This window comes from Notamacropus eugenii, chromosome 1 (assembly GCF_028372415.1).
Source record: "Notamacropus eugenii isolate mMacEug1 chromosome 1, mMacEug1.pri_v2, whole genome shotgun sequence".
Classification (NCBI taxonomy): domain Eukaryota; kingdom Metazoa; phylum Chordata; class Mammalia; order Diprotodontia; family Macropodidae; genus Notamacropus; species Notamacropus eugenii.
In genome coordinates, this window is record NC_092872.1 from 633,715,084 (window position 1) to 633,738,371 (window position 23,288).

Here is a 23,288-nt window from a genome sequence, read left to right on the forward strand (position 1 = left end):
AAGTGTGTTCCATTAGGGAGTTACCCATTCACAAGAAATGTAAATAAATGTAAAATAAGAGCTTTCCTGGCTGTTCTTTCTAGAGTGAGCAGGCTTCTCACAGCTAGGTCCCAATTAACGTAAATGAGTCCCATGAAGTAGTTACATGTATTTGAATCAGCACTATTCGAAGTTATAGTTATACAAAATGTGGTTAGTTCTAGGCCAATGAAAATATGCATTATGAATTTAAATAATGTGATTTTGCAGGATTCATTATTCATATAAATTGTAATTTTGCTGTATGCCAATAAGAATAGTAGGGATAATAAAATCAAGTTGAGATTTTTTTAATGTAAGCAGTAATGTTAGTAGGTCTTACAGAAAGATGCATTCTTCTACCATGACCGGAATACGATGATGGAAACATGTACTTTGTTTGAAAGAGACAAGAGTACCTAGAAAGGATAAATGAGTATTTGAAGAAAAGAGGAATGATAAATAAGGATTTTATGGACATGTGCAGTGTTACAGACTGCCTGGCCAGATGGAAAAAATTGATAGTGAACTTTAGGCACAGATCATAAAGCCAACAAAGAGGCTGGGTATTTGTGAATTTAACTATGAAGACATCTGCAAGGGTGTGCTGTCTGCTAAAATCAACCACCGAAAATTCTCGCCTTCCCTTGCTGATCCCTTTTAGAGAATATAGAGGAAGTAATAGGGGGAATTTTTCATCTGGGCTTGCTCTAGTCTCCTAAATCGGGAAATGGTTGGCTCTTTCACAGTTCTCTAGTTCTCTTCTATACAAATACCACCCTACTATCCTACTTACTTACTGTTCCTCACACACATAAGTCCATCTCCTAACTCCTTATCTTTCTCCCAAAACTGGAATGGGTTCCTAAATCTCCATCTCTTAGAAACTCTGTTTTCTTTGAAGCCAGCTCAAATGACCTTTTCTGGTTGAATTCTCCTCTACTTCCCACAACAGGTAATGTCTTCTTCTCCAAATTTAGCCTGTATCTGATTTATATGTGTTTTGCACAAGGAGATGGCCATTTATCAAGGCATTTAAGTTACTGCACAATCTGGCCTTAACTTACCTCTCCTTTAAGAACTATTCCCCTTCAGGGCCTCTCAAGTTCCAAGCAAAATGGATTATTAATTTTCATCTCATTCTGTCTGCTCCCACCTCCGTGAATATGGGGCGAGCTGTCTCTTAGACCTGGACTGCAATCTCTCTACATCAGGGGTTCCTAAGTTGGGGTTCATGAACACTTTCCCCCCCTAAACATTTGGATAACTGTATTCCAATATAATTAGATTCCTTTGTGATCTTATGTATTTTATCTTATGCACTTACAAACATTCTGAAAGGAGATCCATGACACAGAGAGGGTAAAGAATTCCTGCTCTCCACCTGCTAAAATCCCTGCCCTCCTCACCACCTCCTCCAGCCCAGATGCCATGTCGTCTGGTCACCCTCATAGTTTCTCCCAGCTGAGCATAGTCTCTTCCTTGTCTCCATCACACTGAAGGTTGTATTATTACTTATATACTTATCCTCCCTAACTCCTTCCCTTCTTCCCTCCCTCACTATCCATCCCCATAAATAGTAGGATCCTTAAGAGTAAATCCTGCGTCATTTTTCATCTTTCCATCTCTAGCGTTGAGCACAAGGCCTGGAACAGATTACGTACTTAATAAATAATGAGGAGAAAGGCTAGAACTCTTTAGGTATACAAAAAGATGCCCCAGTCCGTTTTCAGCAACACTGCTGCTGTTTCAGCACTTTTGTTGTGGCTGATACATTTCAGTCATCTCCAACTTTTGGGGGTTTTCTTGACAAAGATACCAAGGTGGTTTGTCATTTCCTTCTCCAGCTCCTTTAACAGATGAGGAAACTAAGGCAAACAGGGTTAAGTGACTTGCTCAGGGTCACACGGCCAGCACTACATACTTTCAAACCTCACACCTGCTGCTCAATCTCCCATCTCCTTGCCTTCGTACTTGGCCACCTTCTGTTTCTGCAATGCTGCCCCACCTTTTAGAATCTTTGGCTTCCTTCTCTATTGGATGGAGCACTGGACCTGGAGTCAGGAAGACTTGAGTTCAAATCCAATCTCAGACACTTACTATCTGTGTGGCCCTGGGCAAATCTCTTAACCTGTCTGCTTCAGTTTCCTCCACTTTAAATGGAAGTAATAATAGCACCTACCACCAGACTTGCCGCAAAGAACAAATGATATTACTTTTGTAAAGTGATTTGCAAACCTTAAAAGTGTGATATGAAAGCTAGTCATTAGTTAGCCTGACCTCAACACCTGCTAGTGCTTTCTCCTCCAAAGTTACTATGTATCTTATGAGGCATGGTGTGTCCCCCATGTGAATGCAAGTTCCCTGAGGGTAGGAACCGTTTTTTCCTTAGTGTTAGTACAGTGGCTGGCACGCAGTATATATTTAATAAATGCTTCCTGATATATTTTAACAACATTCAGAGAAGCACAGGACTTAAGAATGAGGAAACTGAGCCCCAGGGAAGGTAAGTAATGTGCCCAAGGTTACAAAAAAGAGTAAGTCTAAGTACGGAGAGTACAAAACATAAAACATAAGCAGTGAGATCAGAGCCAGTCTAACACTGCTTCTCTCTCAAGTTGGGCACTGTCATTCTCTTTATCTCCAAGAAGGGGGCTCAGCTGTCCTATAGCTCAGTCAACATGATGCCCCCAGACCTCATTCTTAAAAGCCACACTAACCAGTCCCCATCCTCCCTCCCAGGTGAGGCTGAAACTGTCTGGCAAAAGTTTCCAGGCTCATGATGTTGATGAGGTAAATTAGGCTGCTTTAGCTGACCAATTTCCTTACCTGTAGGTTGAGCCGGGGGCTGGACAGTGGGCCTCTTTCGAGGTGTCAAGGCTGGCTGAATAGGAAGAATCCCTGGGTTTGGTTGGGTCTGTCCAGCTTTTGGCCTTTGGCGAGGTGCAATTGATGTCTCCGTTGTGGGAATAGGGTCTGTCAACCTATGAAAGTTTAAAAAAATAGTTAGAAGTGAAAATTAAAGATGCATACTTAGGGAAGAGTGTTGATGTGAGAATTTTGTTGTGATCAAAAGGTCAGAACAGCTATTGCCAACAATCCTAATAAAGATACCAGATATTTCCTTCCCCTTTGAGCAAGATGGCAGTCATGAACTAATAAATGCTGACTACTCTGGGCTTCTAGGTTGGTATTTCTAAACTGGCCCTTAAAATACAGAGATGACTGTGCTCACATGAATCAGAGCAGGCAAACCCTCTACATGGGAAAGCAATGAAGTTCTGGTGCATCTAGTTACAGGACAGATTCTCCTAAGAATCTATGTGTCCCTGGGCACTGTCCTATGCAGCTCTCATGCAACCCAATGGAAGTTTTAAGGCATAGCTTGCTTGGCAAGGCCTGGGACAAAAGCATCCTGACCACACCTTCTGAGTGCTTTTTCATCTTCTCAGGTGTGACTAGGAGGTCTCAGAACCCCTGACAAAATTGGACCATCTCAACTCCTACCAAAACTTTCTGAATCAAAGAGATTACTCAGACCAGCTGCCTTAAATGGTCACAGACACAAAGATAAAGCACGCCAATCTAATTACATCTAGCTGTCAGGCTGGCAAGCAGTGGGAATCAGACTTCTCTTTGGAGAGAAACACACATCTCCATCAGCAGGTGAAGCTGACATCAGAGAGTGATTTGGAGAAATAAAATAAAAGATTATCCAGGAAAAGGGCTTTGAGCCATTTCCGTGCATTTTTTTTTTTTGGAAAAGGCAACACTCACGACTCCCATTTAGCTAGGTACTAGCCGCATGGCTTTGCTCCCAAAGGGCAGATGGGATCTTGTCAAAGATGCTTAATGCATGGGCTGTGTTGCAAGTCTGCCCTTTGGGCAGACATGCAGGACAGGTGAAGGCAGAATGAACTGACTTAATAGCAGTAGCTGGACAGGGATTGATCTCCAATCTGCTTTTATCTTCAAGGTTTAGGTTTAAGTGCCCCCTCCTATATGATGTCTTTCCTGATTTCCCCACTTGCTAGGGGACACCTCCTGACAAATGACTTTGTGCACGCTTTGGCAATATGTTTTATTTACATGTTTGTTCCCTCAATAGAATGTAAGCTTCCTGAGAGCAGAGACTCTTGTCTTTGAATCCCCAGTGCCTGGCACACAGAATGTTTGCTAAAAACTTACTGAGTGATTGACACAGCCAAACCAAGAGTCCATATTCACCCTAGCCTGGTCCATTTCTGAATACATGGGGCCCCAGCAAACCCTTTATTTCCCACTATTTGTAGGCTGTGGGGAGAGCTGGTCCCCCAAACACTGCAATGTGGAGAATAACAGGAACCATAGCCAGCATTTAGACAGTGTTACAACGCTGCAAAATGCTTCCTGTACATAATTTTATTTGTTTCTCTCAATAATCTTGTGAAGTAAGTGGTGCCAGTATTCTCCTCATTTACAGATGGGGAAACTGAGGGCTCAAAAAAAGGTGAAATGATTTGCCTATGCTCACACAGCTGGTAAGGACTGAAAGCGTGTGTTTGTCCTTTGCTGCTGAAGAAGACCATGCCATCAGAGAAATGATGACATGACTTGCACTTGACTTTGTTTTGAGTGAGGGCGGGCTGTGCAGGTCACCAGCCTCACTTCTCCTCCAGAGCCAACTGAATCCAGTGACTGAATCAGGATGACTGGAGATGACCCAGGATAAGGCAACTGGGGTTAAGTGACTTGCCCAAGGTCACACAGCTAGTGAGTGTCAAGTGTCTGAGGTGAGATTTGAACTCAGGTCCTCCTGACTCCTGCACTGGTGCTCTATCCACTATACCACCTAGCTGCCCTAAGGATTGAAAGTAGGGCTCAGACCAAGCTCGCTCGCTCTTTCTCTCTCTCTCTCTTTCTCTCAGCTTTCCAAGTCCAACGTTCTACATTGTGCTGCCTCTGAAGAAACTTTGGGAAGGAAGATTGGAAAGGAAGAAAGGGACAGGAAATGGGGTGGCCTAAAGCAGAATGCAGAGCAAGAAGAGAACACCAGAGAGTAAAAGGAATGAGTGAGGAGACTCATCACCCACATGAAGACTAAAGAATAAGACACACGTGCCTGGACAAAGGGCCAGAAGCACACTGAGGCATTTGGAGATACCATCTGGCAACCGCATCTTTATGTGCTCACAACAAGTTCTGAGCCCCATTAATATAAGGTCCTCACACGTGGCTCTGAGTAGGACTGAGAAAAAAGCAAGCTCAGGAAAGCAACTAGAATTTCAACACTCTATAAGAACTTTATATCAGGCCTTAAAAAGGAGAGATGAAGAAAGTCTTCTTTGCTGTTCTTCTCTATTGCGTTGTATACCTATCATATACTGGAAGCTCATTGAGGGCAAGGAAATGGGTCTGATTAATCTGCATGACTATCTATGTTTACTTCTTCTAAAGGGTAGCAAGTAAAAAGGAACAGGGCTGATGTTCTCTTGGTGGCTTAAACCAGCTTTGAAGTATAGGAGCTCATATTTCTATTGGGTTTCAAGGTTTAAGAAATACTTTGTCCATACAACCCTGTTAGATGGGTAGTATGGGTATGGTTATTCCCCATTTTCCATCTAGATATACTGATGAAAGGATCCAAACTCTGGCAGCTAACAGGCTTCCCAAGTAAAGGAAAAATTCATATAATCTTAATACTGTTAGAAGAGAGTCTAGAAATTGGAGTCTCCTACTTCCTCATTTTATAGATAAGAGAGAGATGAAGTTTTTGCCCAGAGTCAAACAACTAGGAAGTGAGAAAGCTATGATACAAACCCATGTTTCCTGACTCCAAGTCTATTTCACTCTGCTGCTAAAAAACCTTGGAAAGCAATGGTCAAAGTATAGTTATGTTCAGAAATGTCTGATCCACCAACAGCCTCACTGGATTAAGTGGATGTATCCCAGTGGGATTGCTTCCAAGGGATAATACTCTTTTAGATGGAGATATTCTGGTAGCTATATTAGAAAAATCATTATGAATGTGGCAGAGTGAACAGAGAGCCCGCCTTGAGAGTGAAAAAAGACCCATGTTGAAGACATACCTCCAATGCATACTAGATATGTGACCATAGACATGTCATTTAACTGCTCCAGATAATTCAGATACTTGTTGCCAGTGGTAAAGAGAGTTTACACACTGGGAGTGTCTGTACCCTGATAAGATCACAGGTCAGAACCCTCCCACCCGTAAAAATATGATCACCTCAGAGTGTTTCCTGCAGATTGAAAATGTCCCCTTAGCTCTGGGGCAGATTCTTGACCTGCCCACTACCACTGGGACAGAAAGTGTGTTGTTCTTACCTGGCCTTTGGCTGGCTTTTTTTAGCAGCTGCCTCACTGGCTTTCACTGGTTCTGGAAGCTTAGCAGGGATGGGAGAATTCTGCAGATTAAAACAAAACAAAACAAAAGAACAAAATAACCTCCAAACCATCAGAAACAGTCAAGAACAGCAAGATGTGGGCAACACAAACAGCAGAACAAAATGACAAGTATTCTAACTAGTGGATGATAGGAAATGCATCAATGGGTGCCCTTCTTCTGACCTCAGTCTGACTGGGGTGAGAATACTCATTCCTCCCATCAACTCAGGATACAACTTGTGGCAGTATAGGAGGTTGACAGCAGCCTGTGTAAGAGCACATGATACAAATGACACTAATTGACTTGATTGTGGCTCAGTCAGACTTAGCTGCTATCAGTCAAAATGCCAATGTGGTAATGATTTGTGATCCATAAAGTCCACTCAACTTTATGAAGAGGCATACACTCACCTCTTCTAGGAACAACTCAAACCCTTTAAAACCACACCTGCAAGGCTTTTGGTACAATAGCCCCTGTGTGGGATATAGTCTCATATCCCCATTATAGAGATGGACACATTGAGGAGTTCAGGAAGATAAAGTGATTTGTCCACAGTCACACAATTAGTAAGCATTATAATCGAAAGTTGAACCAAGGTCTTTTGATACCAAGGCTGATACACCTCATACAGTAGGTTGTGGGACTGTCTCATCCCTCATAGACTTTGAGAGCTGGAAGACACCTCAGTTGCCAATTAGTCTAATCCCCACATTTTTCATAGTCAAAATCTAATACCAAATGAGTACCAAATGCCTTTGGACTCATGGTAAAGACTGCCATTATTGAGCCTTTGAATGGCAGAATTAATGGGTGAATGGGAGAATGGATCGATAGCTCAAATGGATCTAGGATTTCATTAGCATAAATTCATCCCCCAACAGATGCAGACTGAAACCCATACGATGTAATTCTTGTCCATGTCCTTAAGTTTACCACAGGGGTCTACCAACATGCTGGTAACCTTCCTTCTTTTCATCTGACACTGAAAGGATACTAGCAGAGCACATGGATTGTCCCTCATTCTAGTTAATATATCACTCATTCTAATAATGGAATCAGGCCATCTTTTTCATCATACTTTTCTCACCTACTATGATCTTCTCCAACGCCCTTTATGTGACATAAATTTTGAATTCTTTGGAAATCATAGTGTTCCATGACTTGCAGAATACAACGTAACCAATAATTTAAAAAATGGCTACTCCTAGAAGAAGTATGAGGCCATTAAAGAAGCTTTATAGTTTTAAGAAGATAATCTAGCTTGCTGCCCTGTTCCTGTTTAGTTCTGGGCTCAACTCAGTGTCCATTTGTACTGTCTATTGAGAAAGGTGAGAAGGAAGAAAGAGGAAAGAAAGAGGAGGAATAGGGAAGGAAAGGGGAAAGGAAAGAAGGAGGGAAGAGATGGGAGGAGGGAGAAACTCTTTTTGATGGCCATTGAACTACAAATGATAATTTAAACACCAAGCCTTCTCCATGCCCTAGATTTCTCCTGCATGGATGGTTAACCAAACTCTTTAAAGTGATTATGGATTTCTTCCAGGGAGTCCTGTAGTGTTCCAGACTCAATTCAACCAGCTGAATGTCACCCACAAATCGATCTGGAGGACTTTGCCATCATCCATAAGGAATGTCTCTTCAACTTGGAGTTTGTGCTAAGTCATGACAATAGCAACACCTTGCCTGATCTTAAGATCAGTGGGTCATTGAACAAGAATATTTTGCTATTTATGTATGTATGGGAACATTCTCTTTGGAAAACCTTTAAAGTGACATTTTGCTCTAATGGAACAAAAGCTTTTTAATGATCAATAAAGTGCAATAAAATATTCTCTGTCTGTAAGTCAACTGTGTGATGATGAAGATGTGGTTGATTGTGCGAATATTATGTTCAAAAACCTACTTACATTCCCTACTAATATATTCATCAAAGATGTCCTTAATGTGCTTAAGTAAACGATTCTCATAAAAATTTTATATAGATGGAAAAACAGGCATAAAAGTCTAGGTCAATGGTAACTGTGGTCAGCTTTTATCCTTATAATAAGGTTTCCATGCCTTTGGTGTTTTCCCCTTTTTCAGATCTACCTTGTGAATTGATTTCTCAATGTCCTCAACACTGTATTACCTATAGCATGAATGAACCTCTTCCATTTACACTTGACCTAACTCAGTATTTTTTTTCATCGTTGCCCTCTTCAATGTCATTTCTACCTCATCCATGAACACAACACGACTGTGATGTTAAGAGTCCAAGTATGCTGGCTCATACCTTGATGGTAAAAAAATTTTGTCATAAAAATCTTTTCCATTTTTTTTGTATTGCCTTCATCCTTCATCCTTAAACATCTTTAGGATGGCTTTGGCTAGTTGGGTCTCTGACCAAGTTTTCTTTACATTATTTTTACTCTCCACTATTCCTCTGTTTTATGAGGAAACATTTCCTATGATTTACCATCCGTTTTCCTTTAAGATTTTGCAGACGATTTTATATTCCAAACCAGTGTTGGCCTAGGATGCTCTTTCTCTCCACTTGGCAAGTAAGTCAAGCGTTTGATGACTAATGTGCTTTTTATGATCTTTAAAGTCTCCTTTTTATGGCAATTATTTTACATTGCTTAAACTTCTGCGTGTAATTCTTGTAGACTATGTCCTGTATTCTAGCCATCGGACATTTTTCATCATCAATAAACTATTTCTAAATAGGTCAGGATGGAGTTGGTTTTCATCATCTTTTCTGTCTTTTCATACCTTTTTTTCTCATTTTTATTCTGTCTACCAGCTTTGTACTAATTATGATCTTTTTTCATTACAATCACAGAAAGTTGATTCCAGAATGGCAACAGGCTAACAATAACAAAAATCTGTGGACAAATAAAATTCTTTTTATAGGTACTCCTTATTTTAGCTGCATACATTTGAAATAGAGGATAATTCAAGCAGTAAGAGATACAAGGATTGATTTATTTTAAACAGAATGAGAGAATTTTCAGGGATCACAGAGGTCAATCAATCCAACACCTTTACTGTACAGCTAAGGAAACAGCTGGAGAGAAGCCATGTGACTTTGTTTAAGGGCAGAGTAGGATTTGAACATAAGTGATGTGCCTGAAAACCTAGTATTCTTGTTACTATTCCACACTACCTTCTCAATATTGGATTTTAATCAATATGTGATGGAATGTTTGGCAACATCCAAAAGAACTGGATCAATTTAAATACCCAGATCAAAAAAGGAAATAAACTAACCTCTGGAATCTCTGAGCTATGGAGCTTGGCATTCTCAAGCACAGGGAAAATTTATAAATCACAGGATCATAGGAAGTAGAAGGAGAAGGGGCCCTCTGTTCCGATCTCTGAGGATTGTAACCTCAGGGTTATAAAGTTTAGGAAACTGAGGCACAGAGTAGTCAGGTGACTTGCTACAGGTTACACAGATAATCAGTGACAAAGTCAGGATTTCAACCCAGGTCAGCTGACTCCAAGTACAATGTTCTTTTTTCCATACCATACTGCTTCTAGTTTCTATAGTTTAGGCAGATTTTGGGGACAAAGGAACACCAGCAGGCCCACTACCAAGGGAAATGAGACCAATAAGTGAAGTCAACAACTCTTAGGATGTACAGGGCTCTTGGTATATTTGGTGTATATGTATATATACCAATATACTTCTGGTATATTTCAAAAGACACTATGTCCTGCCTGTCCAACCTGTATTTGCCCTAAGCTGTCAACTCAATCTACTGATGAGATTGATCAATTAGTAAATTAATCATTTATAAGACTATTCAGACTTATAATTAGTAGCAAATTAATAAAGTTAAGTCAATGCAATAGAAACAGAATCTATGGCAAATTGTGCTAGAAGAATTCTATTCCCTGGAGCAAGTAATAGGGAAACAACTGGACCTGTGGTTTTCTTGGGATAGGGAGTACCCCAGTGAGGAAACTTTTAATGGCTGCCTGGGGTATTGATAGGTTAAGTCACACAGTTAGTATATATATCTATATATCTATATCTATATCTATATATCTATATATCTATCTCTCTCTCTCTCTCTCTCTCTCTCTCTATATATATATATATATATACAAGGCCAATTATTTGTCAATAATAGCATGTTGCATAAGTATGGGTATATACATGTTTATATACCTTTACAAGTTTGATTTACACTTCATTTCCTTATAATAACCCAGTGAGGTAGGTGCTGCCATTTTATAGATGGGAAAACCAAAGCTCAAGTTAAGGGACTTGTCTATACTACAAACTTATAGCTAATAAATAACAGAGGGGCAGCTAGGTGGCACAGTGGACAGATTGTGGGGTATGAAATCAGGACTCAGACACTTACTATCTGTGTGACACTGGGCAAGTCACCTAACCCTGTTTGCCTCATCCATAAAATAAGCTGGAGAAAGAAACAGTAAATCACTCCAGTATCTGAACCAAGAAAACCACCAATGGGGTCGGGGAGACACAAATGAAAAAAACCCCACTCAATAGTAAAAATTTGATACAAGAGATGGGATATGGAAGTCGAGTCAGAAGATTTATATTCAGTGTTCTTGGAACTATACACTGTGTGGCAATATGTGTACGTCCCATTCTGGACCCTTCTCTCTTAGAGACACTTCACATACCTGAACGTTCTGAATGGGGCAGTCTCTCTTGGCGAGCTTAAATGAGAAGTATGAGATCTGATAAATATCTGGCCTCTTGTCAGGGTCTGGCTCCAACATATACCCTAAAAAAAAATGGCATCACAACAGTTTATTACATGTGGCAAAAATATACATTACAGTTATTCTTCCTTGTGTTCCACACAACATGGTAGGCAATTTTATCCTCCCATAAAGTAATCAATGGATATATGAAATACTGGAAAAGGCAGTATCAGGGTTGACAGTATTCAAGGTAATTTGGCATTATAATTTCACAAATTTAACCTCCAGGAAGGTTGCAAAGCTATGCAAGTCTTTAATTAAATGTAAAGTAACACCTGTTCATGTTCTCAACAGAAGAAGGAAGAAACAAAACAAAACCCAAAACAGTAAATTTGTTCATTGGGATTCTATTTTCAACCTTCATTATTTTTATTTTCCAAATATGGTTTCATATTCTTTTTCAAATATGGTCACTAGTGACCATTACCTAACGGTAATATATTTAAATTTTATCTAAGATATCAGAATTTTACATAATTTGCCTTTCAAAGCAGGGATCTACATTAATCAAACATTTTCATTTGTGGGTACCTAGGAGGTATGTTCTCACTTAGGCTAACACATGGTAATTCTTTATGCAAAATCATAACCAGAATTCTGATTCATGAATTTGCTAATTATTATTCTTTGCTACAGCTATTAAAATTTTTGTCTTTAATCAAAACGTACTCAATTTTATTTTTCATCTGTCTTTAGCTTATGTCTTTTGATCTTTCTTGACATCTAGAAAAGATGTGTTTTGTGTATAAAATTAACAGAAATTACAACTGAAATTGATCTCAGAAATCATCTAAGGGGGGACTCTTTCTAACATCTCTGACAAGCTTTTATCCAGCCCTGACTGAAAAATGCCAATGGCCAGGAACCATTATGTCCCAAGGCAGGGCAATTCATTTGGGAATGGTACTAATTGCTAAGAAGTTTTTCCTTATAATGACTCCAAATATGCCTCCCTGTAATTATTGTTTCTCATCCTGCCATCTGTAGCAAAGTAGAACAAGTCCAATGCCTCTGCAAGAATTTAAAGACAGCTATTATGATTCCTTTAAGTCTCCCCTTCTCCATACTAAACACTCATGTCCTCTAATCTCATATCACACCTTCTATATCCCCCTGATCATCCTGGGAGCTCTCTTCTAACCACAAACCTCCAATTGTGGTGTATCCAGAGCAAAGGATCGGGAGACTCTCACCTTCCTCACCCTTTACGCCGTAATTTTTTTTGAATGCAGCTGAAGATTTCATTAGTGGTTTTTTGGCTGCCACACCACATTGCTGACTCACAATGAGGCTGCAGTTCAAGAAAACCTCCAGGACTTTTTACATAACCTGCTTTCTAGCCTATCTCCCACATCCTGTGCTTATGAAGTAGGATCTTTGAACCCAAGAAGTCACAGGACATCAGATGCTTCAAATCATCCTTCCAGTTTAACAAGTTGTTTTTGGTCTCCAATTCTCTCATCCAGGATATGAGCTACTGCAACTAGCTTCATGTTAGCCACAAATTTGACCAAAAACACAAGCTTGTGCCAAGGGCTTATTTTCAATAGATTACAGGGAAGTAGCTACTTTGTGACATAACCTGACCCAACAGGCTGCCGCTGAAGGATTTAATACTAAATGCCATGTGAATGTGCAGTGCATGATGGATAGCCCCATGGGGGGAGGCTTGCCATCTACCCAGGGCAATAATCTTGAATCATGACCACCCTTGAATTCCCAAGAACCCAGTCCTTGGACACCATTAACTGGCTTTATATCTATAAATACCTATGTAGAGAGCTTCCCCATGCCCCAATTGGAATGTAAAATATGATATAAAAATATAAATAAATAAAAATATGAAAAAAACCTTTTTTTGTATCATGGACTCCCTTTTTCCCCAGTGCCTTTGGCAGTTTGGTGAACTCCATGTACCCTCAGCTCAGAATAGTTTTTAAATGCATACAAGAAACTGCACCGGGTAACAACAGAAACCAAATATATTGAAATAACAATTATAATTTTTTAAAAACCCAGTTCAAAGACTCCAGCTTAAGAAGCTTTGCAAAAGAATACACATAGAAGAATAGTCATTTAAATATGTGCTTACACATTGTTTATTCCAAAACTGAGACTAAAACTAAGGATGAAATGAGAAGTAAGACAAATGTTTTCTCTGCTCCTTGAGCTTCCTGTGAAATGCCTCTCTCCAGCCCACCTCTATCACTCATTCTTTTCAGCGACAAATAAGCACATCAGAAGTTCACCTGAATGCAGCGATAGATGCATTCTGCACCACATGTCTCAAGGTCATTCCAATGCTTTGCATCAAATTGCAATTTATATATTGCATATATGTATATTTTATATACAACAATTATTAGTTGTAAAATAATATTTTTTTTACTTTTAGTTATGAAAGTTCAGTTTAAATGTATTGCTTTTAAAGGTCCACAGTATATATAGTTCCTTTGTAAAATATCTTTCCATTAGTATAACAAAATTTTTAAAATTATGTACATCAAAATTATGCCTAGGTGTTTACAGTACGCTGTATTATATGTATGTTACAAATACATACAATATCCACCACTACATTTTTTATCTAATACGTTCACTCACAAGGCTGGATGAGGTTTAGAATATCATTGACTTTTACAGATATATACTGAACACAAATGCTTACCAGTAGGCTAGGTATTGAGGTGTATACAAAAACAGCATAAGACATAACCAGCTTACAAATTAGTCATTAAGGCAAGGGATGTGCATGAAGCAATTAAGTCACAAGGTATGACAATACATGGCTAAATGCTGAAATGAGATTTAGATAGTAAATATGATTGAATTTCAGATAATGGGAAGCAGCTGGGAAAGGCTCTCTCTTTGTAAAGGTGGGACATGAGCTAGACATGTAGCAGAATGGAGGAAGGAGTATAGTGCATGTTCCAGGAAAAGAGAAGGGAACAGCATTGGTGAGAACAGAGAACCTGTATTTAGGGGTTGAGAGAAAAAAAGAGCCTAGATAGCTAAGATGGTGGCTGCTTATGAAGGCATTTGGGGTCAGGCTCAGGACTTTGGACTTCATTACATTTTCTGAGCAGAAAAATGACAGGATGAAATGAGTGTTTCTAGAAGATTAGTGTGGGAGAAGACAGCATGTGATGTGAATTGGAAAGGGAGAGACTAGAAGCAGGAAAACCAGTAATGATTTTAATTTTCAAGATTTACACTCTGGTTCTAACAATGGACAACTACCTGGGGACATCTGATACAATTCTGCCTGCCCTTGAAGCCATTCCTCTCTACAGCTAACCAATTTTACAAAAATTATGTCAGCTAATATTCTCCCAAAGAACTCCTCTGAATTTAGGGCAAGGTACTGGTTACTCTCCACAACATCTCCACTCACAAAGTAGAGGACTCTTAAATCAGACCATGCTCTGGGATCCACACCCTTCACTTCAGAAGACTGCAATAGTTCTCTTTTGACCTGGGGACCATAACTAGTGACAAGCTGAACTCTTCAATATACTTAGGGAGACCCAGTCTGGGTCATGCTAGACTCCAGTCATCAGTGAGGTCAGCTCCACTTCCTCAAGCCTGAGAAGAAATCAAGAGGTCAAAGTTGGACACCAGGTAAATGTCCATGCTCACAGACCTTTCCCTAGCAAGGGATCATTAAAACAGGGTTAAAAGCTGAAGGAAGGTCATGTGGTGTAAGTGCATTGTTTTTACAGATTAGGATTCTGAGGACCAGGGAAATGAAATCCCATGAGTAGTCAGTGTCAGAAGTAAGATTAGAAGGTAGGTCTTCTGAATACAGAGCCCTGGGACCCCTTGTACTGCTCTATGCTATGTCTACCACTGTGAGACTAAGATCAAACTCTGATTCCTCAAATATTCCACAGGACAAGAAGGAAGAGTTCAGAACCAAAGGACAGCAGGTCACTAGGCCTTTAAGGTGGTGGTGTGGATAGAAAGCTAGGCCTAGAGTCAGGGAAGCTCCTCTTCATGAGTTCAAATCTGGCCTCTGACACTTTCTTACTAGCTGTGTGACCCTGGGCCAGTTACTTAATCCTTCTTGCCTTAATTTCCTCATGTGTGAAGTGAGATGGAGAAGGAAATGGCAAACCACCCCAGTATCATGGCCAAGAAAACTCCAAATGGGGTCACAAAGAGTCAGACTTGACTGAAAAGCAACAGAACAACAACAGACCTTTAAAAACTCAAGAGGGAGGGTGGGAGGGAAAGTGCAACTTGATTTGTCTTAGATTTCATCTGCAAGACCCTTCTGGTATTTTGGGTTGCTTCTGTTTTGCCCATCACGCTGGTACTTATGTATACATATTTTCCTTTCATATATCCACGGCCAGCAGGCTGATATTTTGGTTCTGGTTTCTTCACTTAAGAGTATCTTATAGACCTTTTCACATTTGTTTATATTACCCAAATGTAGTCTTAGTGGTATAATATTCCATTAGGCTGATACACTGCAGCTTGTTTAGCCATAACCCAGTTGTTAGACATCAGATGGTAGACAGATTATGCAATTACAAATAATGCTTCCATCAGTATCTTGGAACAGATAGCCTCTTTCCTCTGTTTTGTGACATTTAAGGTACATTCTCAATTATCAGATTGTTGGGTTGATGGCTGTGGGTATTTTGAGAACACTTACAGATTACAGGCAGAATGCTCTCCAAAAAGATTCCAGCTATTTGTTATTTCACCAACAACATATGAGAGTGGCTGCTTTTCCATCAGTTCCTTGAGATTTTTAAAATCTGAATATCTTTGATCCTCAAGGAAGATAGAATATGCTTTATCAGTACATATGACTGCTATGGATAATGGGGGAGATGGAAACTAGCGATAAGTTGCTCAAAAACAAAGAAAAGAAAGTCATTATAACAGCTTTTAAAATGTATGCAAGAGAAGGAAGTTCAGTAGGAAACAGATAAGCAAGACAGCTTTGAAAGTAACATACTGAATTTATTATTTACTTTTAAAAAGCAACCTTTATGTAATGGGGATTTGTGCTTTCATATATAACCTCTTTTTCTTTTTGCTTTGTATAGGAAAATGTTCTTTGTTTTACTGTGTATTAAATTCAGCATAGTAAAATAAACATAAATCGTTATGTATATTTTTCATGATTTTTTAAATTTTAGCAATTTTTTGTTGCTATACAGACTCTTGTATAAACCAGATCTGTCTACCTTGCTCTCTATAATTACTATGATCTATTTACAAGATAAACATCCAAGTCTCATCCATAGTTGAGATACATTTATTATTCAGTCTTTTTTGTTGTTATTCTTTTTTATGATTGTCTATGATCTAGCTAGAAATTATTACGGTATATAGTGTGTGGTGAGGTGCTAAATTAATTTTCAGCCATACTGCTATCCAATTTTTCCAACAATCACTAAATAATGAATAGTTTTCTCTAGTTTTTATTTCCCTTGAGTTTATCAAACATTAATCTTTTGCATATATTTTCTTCTGTTCCTGATATGTCTATTCTATTCCATTCATATGGTTTCCTATTTATTGTTCAGAATATGATAGTTTTGATGACAAATTCTTTTTATATGTTCTAAAATCAAGGTAAGTCTAATTTTATTAGGCTTTTCTTTTTCTATGCTATGATCACAAACATTTTTTCACAAAAATTTCCTCCTGATCTTATTTAGCTGTTTTGGAAAAGTGTCAATTAAAATTATACGCAAAAGCAAGAAAATAACTTGGGGTATGCTGTTATTTGGAGGGGCAGTCAGGTAGAGTTGTGGATAGAGAGCAGGGCCTGGAGGCAGGAAGACTCATCTTCATGAGTTCAAATCTGGTCTCAGACACTTCACTAGGTGTTTGACCCTGGGCAAATTACTTAACCCTGTTTGCCTTAGTTTTCTCATTTGTAAAATGAACTGGAGAAGGAAATGGCAAAACACTCCAGTATCTCTGACAAGAAAACCCCAAATGGGGTCATGAAGAGTCAGACATGAATAAAAACAAAAAAAATTGCCATTTTAAGTACAATGATCTGGGCCATGTATGAATGCTGAAATCTCCCCGGTATTATTTCTGTAGATTTATCTTGTAACTTTTTTGGACCAAAGCTGGGGATGCCACAAAAAAATCCTCACCACTAATAAAGTTCAGCAACCAGCCTGTGACATAAAGTCTTAAAGATTTGCTTGAAGTACTTGGAGGTTAAGTGACTTCTCCATGATTATCTAGAGTCAGTGTAGTCTTTTGCAAGCATTTCTGATTCCAAGCTCAATTCTCTCTCAATTCCAAGATGCTGTTGAATGTAACATTTCAATTAGCTTCCACGAAAGTTGATAGATTTTCCTGTTAAATGATCACAGCAGCTGCTAATAATTTCATTTTGATCTCTTCCTGCCCAATGCTAATGCTTTTAATTTATTTTTCCCACTTTTATTTCAACCAAGAGTAAGAGTAACTCTTTCTAACAGAGTTAGAAAGACCTGAATTGAAGGCCTGTCCTTGGCACGTAAAGGCTGCATGTCCCAGGCAAACCTCTAGGACAGCAGTTCTTCAACTTTTTGGTCTCAGGATTCTTCTACATTTTTAAATATTGATTTAAATTATCATATATATTATATATATATAATATATTAAATTAAATAAAAATTAAATATTGAGGACTCCAAAGAGGTTTTATTTATATGGGTTACATCTACTGAATTTCCATATTAGAAATTAAAACTCATAATATTACAATTCATTAAGATAATTAATATAATATAAATAACTTTACCTGAAAAAAAATCTCTATTTTCCTCAAAGAAAAGTTAGACGGAAAAACGCGACATTGTTTTCTAAATTTATATATTCTTTCATGTCTGGTTTAATAGAAGACCGCTAGATTCTCCCATTTGTTTCTGCATTTAGTCTGTTAAGATGTTGCTTTGGTTAAATGCATAAATATATAAAGAAAATCCAGCCCCACGCAGTTATGTAGTTGTAAAGGGGAGAAGTATTTTAATGGGCAAATAATACCTCAGTATTGTTATGAAAATAGTTTCACTTCATAGAAAGACTCTCGTGGACCCCAAGAAGTCTAAAGACATGTTGAGGGCTGCTGCTCTGAGATTGTAGATTTCAGAGAAGGTGGCAATTTTTGTTGATTAAAAAAACTGCCTTACCAAGAAGATTCCATATGCCAATGGAATCACAGGTCCAGTTCAAAAGAAAAATACAATTGCTACATTCCGAATAGTGTTGACCTAAATTACAAGGGATCTTAGTGATCACCTAATCCAATTTCATTTTACAGAGAAGAAAATTTGAGGCCTAAAGGTAAAGACTTATCATGATATCAATGAATCAAAGATTTAGAGCAGGAAAGAATAGGGGGCCATCTAATCTGACCCCCTCATTTTAAAGATGAGAAAAAGATCTAGAAGAAATGACTGGCAGAATCAAAACTAGAATCCCTTTTTTGAACAGGCATAATGTGCAGTGGGTAAGGTTGCTAGCCTTACTGATAACCTGTCCAACTCCTCATTATCCCATTTGGGGTTTTCTTGGCAGAGATAATGGAGTAGTCCACCATTTCCTTCTCCGGATCATTTTACAGATAAGGAAACTGAGGCAAACAGGGTTCAGTGACCTGCCCAGGGTCACATAGCTAGTAAGAATGTGTCTGAGGTCAGATTTGAACACAGGAAGAGGAGTCTTAATGACTCCAGGCCCAGCACTCTACCCACTACATCATGTAGCTACCTTCTTGTTTCTTAATATCTAGTAATAATTTGTGATCATTTCTCTTTCAAAAGTTTTATCAGGTATTTTTTTAGTAAAAGAAAGAATTCATGAATAAATTTGCTCTATTTTCTTTTCTGGGATAGATCCATTGAAATTCTTAATTTCTTGTGTCAGTTTTGGTCATTTATATTTTGGCAAATATTCACCCATTTCTTCATTATTTTATTGGCAGCACATGGCTTTCAGTACCTTAAAAGAACAATTTTGTAACCATTAACATTTCTATCTTTTCAATTTTTTTGTTTTTATAACTCGATTATGCTTCTTTATGCTTTCTTAATCTTTTGTTAAACTCATGCTATTGTTACTTCTAATTTTACTACACTATTATTGGTAAAAAACAGCATGCATAAGTTTTTTTAAAAATTTGCTCAAGGATCCTTATAAATAAAAAAATTAAAAACTACCATTTAAATAGCCTTTTAAGGTTTGCAAAACACTTTATATACATGACATCATGTAAGCCTTGCAACAACCCTATGAAATGTATTCTGTAGGTATTATTTTAGAGATGAAGAAGCCAAAACCTGTTTGTTGTTGTTAGTCATTCATTTCAGTGGTGTCTTCAGCTGTGACTCTTTGTGACCCCATCTGGGGTTTTCCTGGCTGAGATGTACTGGAGTGGTTTGCCATTTCCTTCTCTACTTCATTTTACAGAAGAAGAAACTGAGGCAAACAGAGTTAAGTGACTTACTCAGGATCACACTGCTAAACTCCTAGGAAAGTGTCTGAAGCCAGATTTGAACTCAGGTGTTCCTTTCTCCAGGCCTGAAGTTCTATGCACTGTGCCTCCTAGGGCTACAGATGATGACAAGTGACTTGCCCACAGTCATACAGCTAGGAAGTATTAAAGGCAGGATCTGAACCCAGGTCTTATAACTCCAATCTCACCATATATCCACTGAGCCAAGTAAATGATTTATTTTAATGAGAATTCCAATAGTATTCCAAAAAAATGTGTAGTCCCTGACTTTTTACATTTAGTTCTACATAGCTATTTGGCAAAATAGTGTTTTGGATTTCAAGTCCCTAAGACCTGAATTCAAATCTTGCCTTAAATTCTTTCTAGCTCTGAGACTCAGAGCATGTCACTTAATCTCAGTTCTAATTTCCTTATCTGGACAACAGGGATGACAAAACCATCTATGTCACAGGGTTGATGTTGCTGATATCAAATAAGGTAACATATGCAGTGAAGCACTTTGTAAACCAAAAATTGCCACATATATACCACCTGCTATTATTATTATTAAATATTCACCACTGCATAATGATGTAACATTTTTATCTTTTTTTAATTACGGAGTCTAATGTAAACATTAATATCATTGCTGCTACTCCTGATTTTTTAAATTTTTAATTGCATACAGATATTTTTAGACCAATCTCTAATTTTGAATCTAATTTTTTTTCATTAAATGTGCTTCTTAGAAACAACTTTGATGAATTTTCTTTTTCATTCTATTCAATTAACTCCTCCTTTGCAGGGAAATTCACATAATTAATATTTGATTTCATTAATATTAAAGTTGATTCATCTTCTGGCATTTAAAATCTTTTCTATTTTAGCTAATCCTATATGGAAGGAGCAAATTTTTTTTTTGGAATGACTATTTCTGCTACTACAAGTAATAAATAAAACAAACTAAATTTTAGCTTTTTTTAATTACAGCCTAATCTATCTCCTGAAGCCTGACACCCTTTAAATAAATTGAAGATAAAAGCTTTCCTTTGGGGATTGCTATCTCCATTCCTTTTTCCCTCTCTTCTTTTATTTCATTTTTTTTAAAAGAAAGATTGTTTCTTGCCCATTTAAATGCCTTTTTGGTGAAAGAGATTAACAAATGTAAATTACGGTTTTTAATCTCTTGACTTTTAATAATCATCATAGGTATTATGTGATTATAAGTATTAATTTCTTATTCTAAATCATTTCTTCATTCACTCTATATCTCCTTTTTTGCTCCTTCAACTAATTTTTAAAAAATTCTTCACTTAAATTGTAATTTTGGTCTTTTTTTCTAAACTCTAATCTTGCATTACCTACTGCCTACTGGACATCTGCAACTGGCACATCCATAGGCATTTCAAACACATGACAAAATCAGTCTTCCTTTTTCCTCCAAATTATCCCCAACTGCTCATTTTTCTAATTTAGTTGAGAACTACCATATTTCCAGGTGCCCTTGGCTTATAACCTTGGAGTGAACCTCAACTCATCTCCTTCCTTTTCCACCCAAATCCAGAGCCACCAAGCTTAGCTGATTCCTCTTCTACAATCTCTTATATACCTGCTCTTCTCTCACATGACCAGCCACTGTCCCAGTTCAAGCCTTCATCATCTTAATATCTTCTTAATTGGTTTCTGAGCTTCAAGTCTCCCCCTTCTCTAATTCATTCTCTAAGATGACGCCAAAGTGATATTTCTAAAGCTGACCATGCCATTCCCCTACTCAAGAAGTTACAGTGATCTCCTCTTGCCACGTATTTTTTTCTATAGCACTTTAAAATTTATTTCTTTCCTTATAATAATGATAATAATAATAGCTAGCACTTCTAAAGCATTTTAAGACTTGTAAAGTTTACTTTGCTAATATAATTTCATTTTATCCTCAAAACAACACATGGAGGTAAGTGCTGTTATTAACCCCATCTTACAGATGAGGAAACCAACACTGACAGTGGTAAAACAACTTGTCCAGGATCACAAAGCTGGTAAATGTTTGAGGGTAGAATACAGTATTTTAAGGCTCTTTTTACTGACACATAGAGAGAGGTTAAATGACTCGCCCACAGTCACCTAACTAAAAAATGTTAGCAGGAAGATTTAAATTCAGATCTTGAAGGCCTGAGTGCAGGGCTCTTCACACTACACTAGTGCATAGCCTCTTTTTCCTCTGGATCAAATCTCTTTCGGCACCCCCCTGGAAAAAGTCCTTAATTTGCTGTCACTGAGGAATGGTGGAACTTTTTAACCTCTTTCATGTCATGAACCCCTTGGGCAATCTGGGGAAGCCCACAGATCCATTTTCAGAATAATGTTTTTAAATGCATAAAGTGAAATTGATATTGATACGAAAATATTTTTAAAACACACAGTTTCATGGACCCCAGGTGAAATGGGGTCTGACTGGAGTCAGACTGGGTGACTAACCAGCCAAGATACTTAGGAGAGCTTTTAATTAGTCTGAAAACAAGCCAGAAGTCCAGAAATAGCCATAGATGAAATCCATAGCTGAGAAATTCCTCTGTCTTTCTTGAGAATTGGTTGAGATGACTGATAGGACATGAGGTCAGAGGGTTGTATACTGCATAGACGGGGTGGCCAGTGGGGTCCTATATGGTCAAAGCGACATCTTCAGTAATGAAGTCCTATTTTATAAAGGTATTGCCAACCTTGTAACTCTCCTAGCCTGAGGGGGAGTTATAGGAGTTAGGGGGTGAAACAAGAGGTCCATGGTTTTGGAAGAACAGAAAGGGAACAGGTTTTACATATAAAGGCCTTGTGCAACAAGGTCATGAAGCCACAAAGCCTCAGGACATTCACAAGATTTCATCCCAGATATCAGCCATGAGAACTAGAGATTTCTTTGAGTCTTTAAAGCTGGGTAGAAGCGAGCAGAAAGCTCAAGAGCCATGCTTCTCAAACTTTTGGGTCTTAGGGCTCCTTTTCACTCTTAAAAATTTTTTATGTGATGTTTAGTATATGAAGAATTAAAGCATCACACTATTATTACAGAAATAATTTTGACCTTGTAGACATTCTGAAAGGGCCTAGGGGTCCACCAACATCACTTTGAGAATCACTGTATAGGAGCAAGAAACAGTAAGAAATTAGCAAATCTGAGACAAGCTGTAGAATGTCAGGGATCTGAAAGTGAGGATCTTTTAGTGACTGGTGGTGCCACTGACAAAAACAGGGACATTAATGGGGGACCTTTTTCACAGGAAAGATGATAAGTTTCAGGACATGCCAAGTTTGAGATCCTCCATGAAAGGCTATTTCCAGTGCTTCATGAGAGGACTCTGGGTTCTCTGGGCCATGCCTAGGGAATGCAAGCTCTGTCATGTCTTACTCCAAGGGAAGAAGGCTGATGAGTATCTAGTGACAAACTGGATCCAAGGACTAGCCTATTTCAAATCATCAAATGGTTATCAATAGCATCTAATAAATAAAAAGCAACATGCTTAGAAAAGGTCATCAATAAGTAACTTAGGTCATAATATAATAAAATATTCTGATGTTAGTATATATAAAAGAACATATACCTAAGACACCTAGGGGATGAGATAAATAACCAAACCAAAACAAAAAAAATCACAGATATTTTGAATTATGAAATTAGAGTCTAGGGTGATAGAAGAATATTCAACAGAC

General features: G+C 38.1%; 1 protein-coding gene across 19 annotated transcripts in view; it reads right to left on the reverse strand.

Annotated features, from left to right (window-relative positions):
• The window catches only part of AAK1 (AP2 associated kinase 1), a 335,873-nt gene that overhangs the window by 88,320 nt on the left and 224,265 nt on the right, over window positions 1-23,288 (reverse strand). For all 19 annotated transcript variants that reach the window (XM_072635329.1, XM_072635330.1, XM_072635338.1 and 16 more), the window contains 3 exons: window positions 11,048-11,151; window positions 6,346-6,425; window positions 2,848-3,002 (listed from right to left, as the gene is read on the reverse strand). In XM_072635329.1, the coding sequence (XP_072491430.1) occupies window positions 2,848-3,002; window positions 6,346-6,425; window positions 11,048-11,151 (339 nt within the window). The remainder of the gene's footprint in view (window positions 1-2,847; window positions 3,003-6,345; window positions 6,426-11,047; window positions 11,152-23,288) is intronic.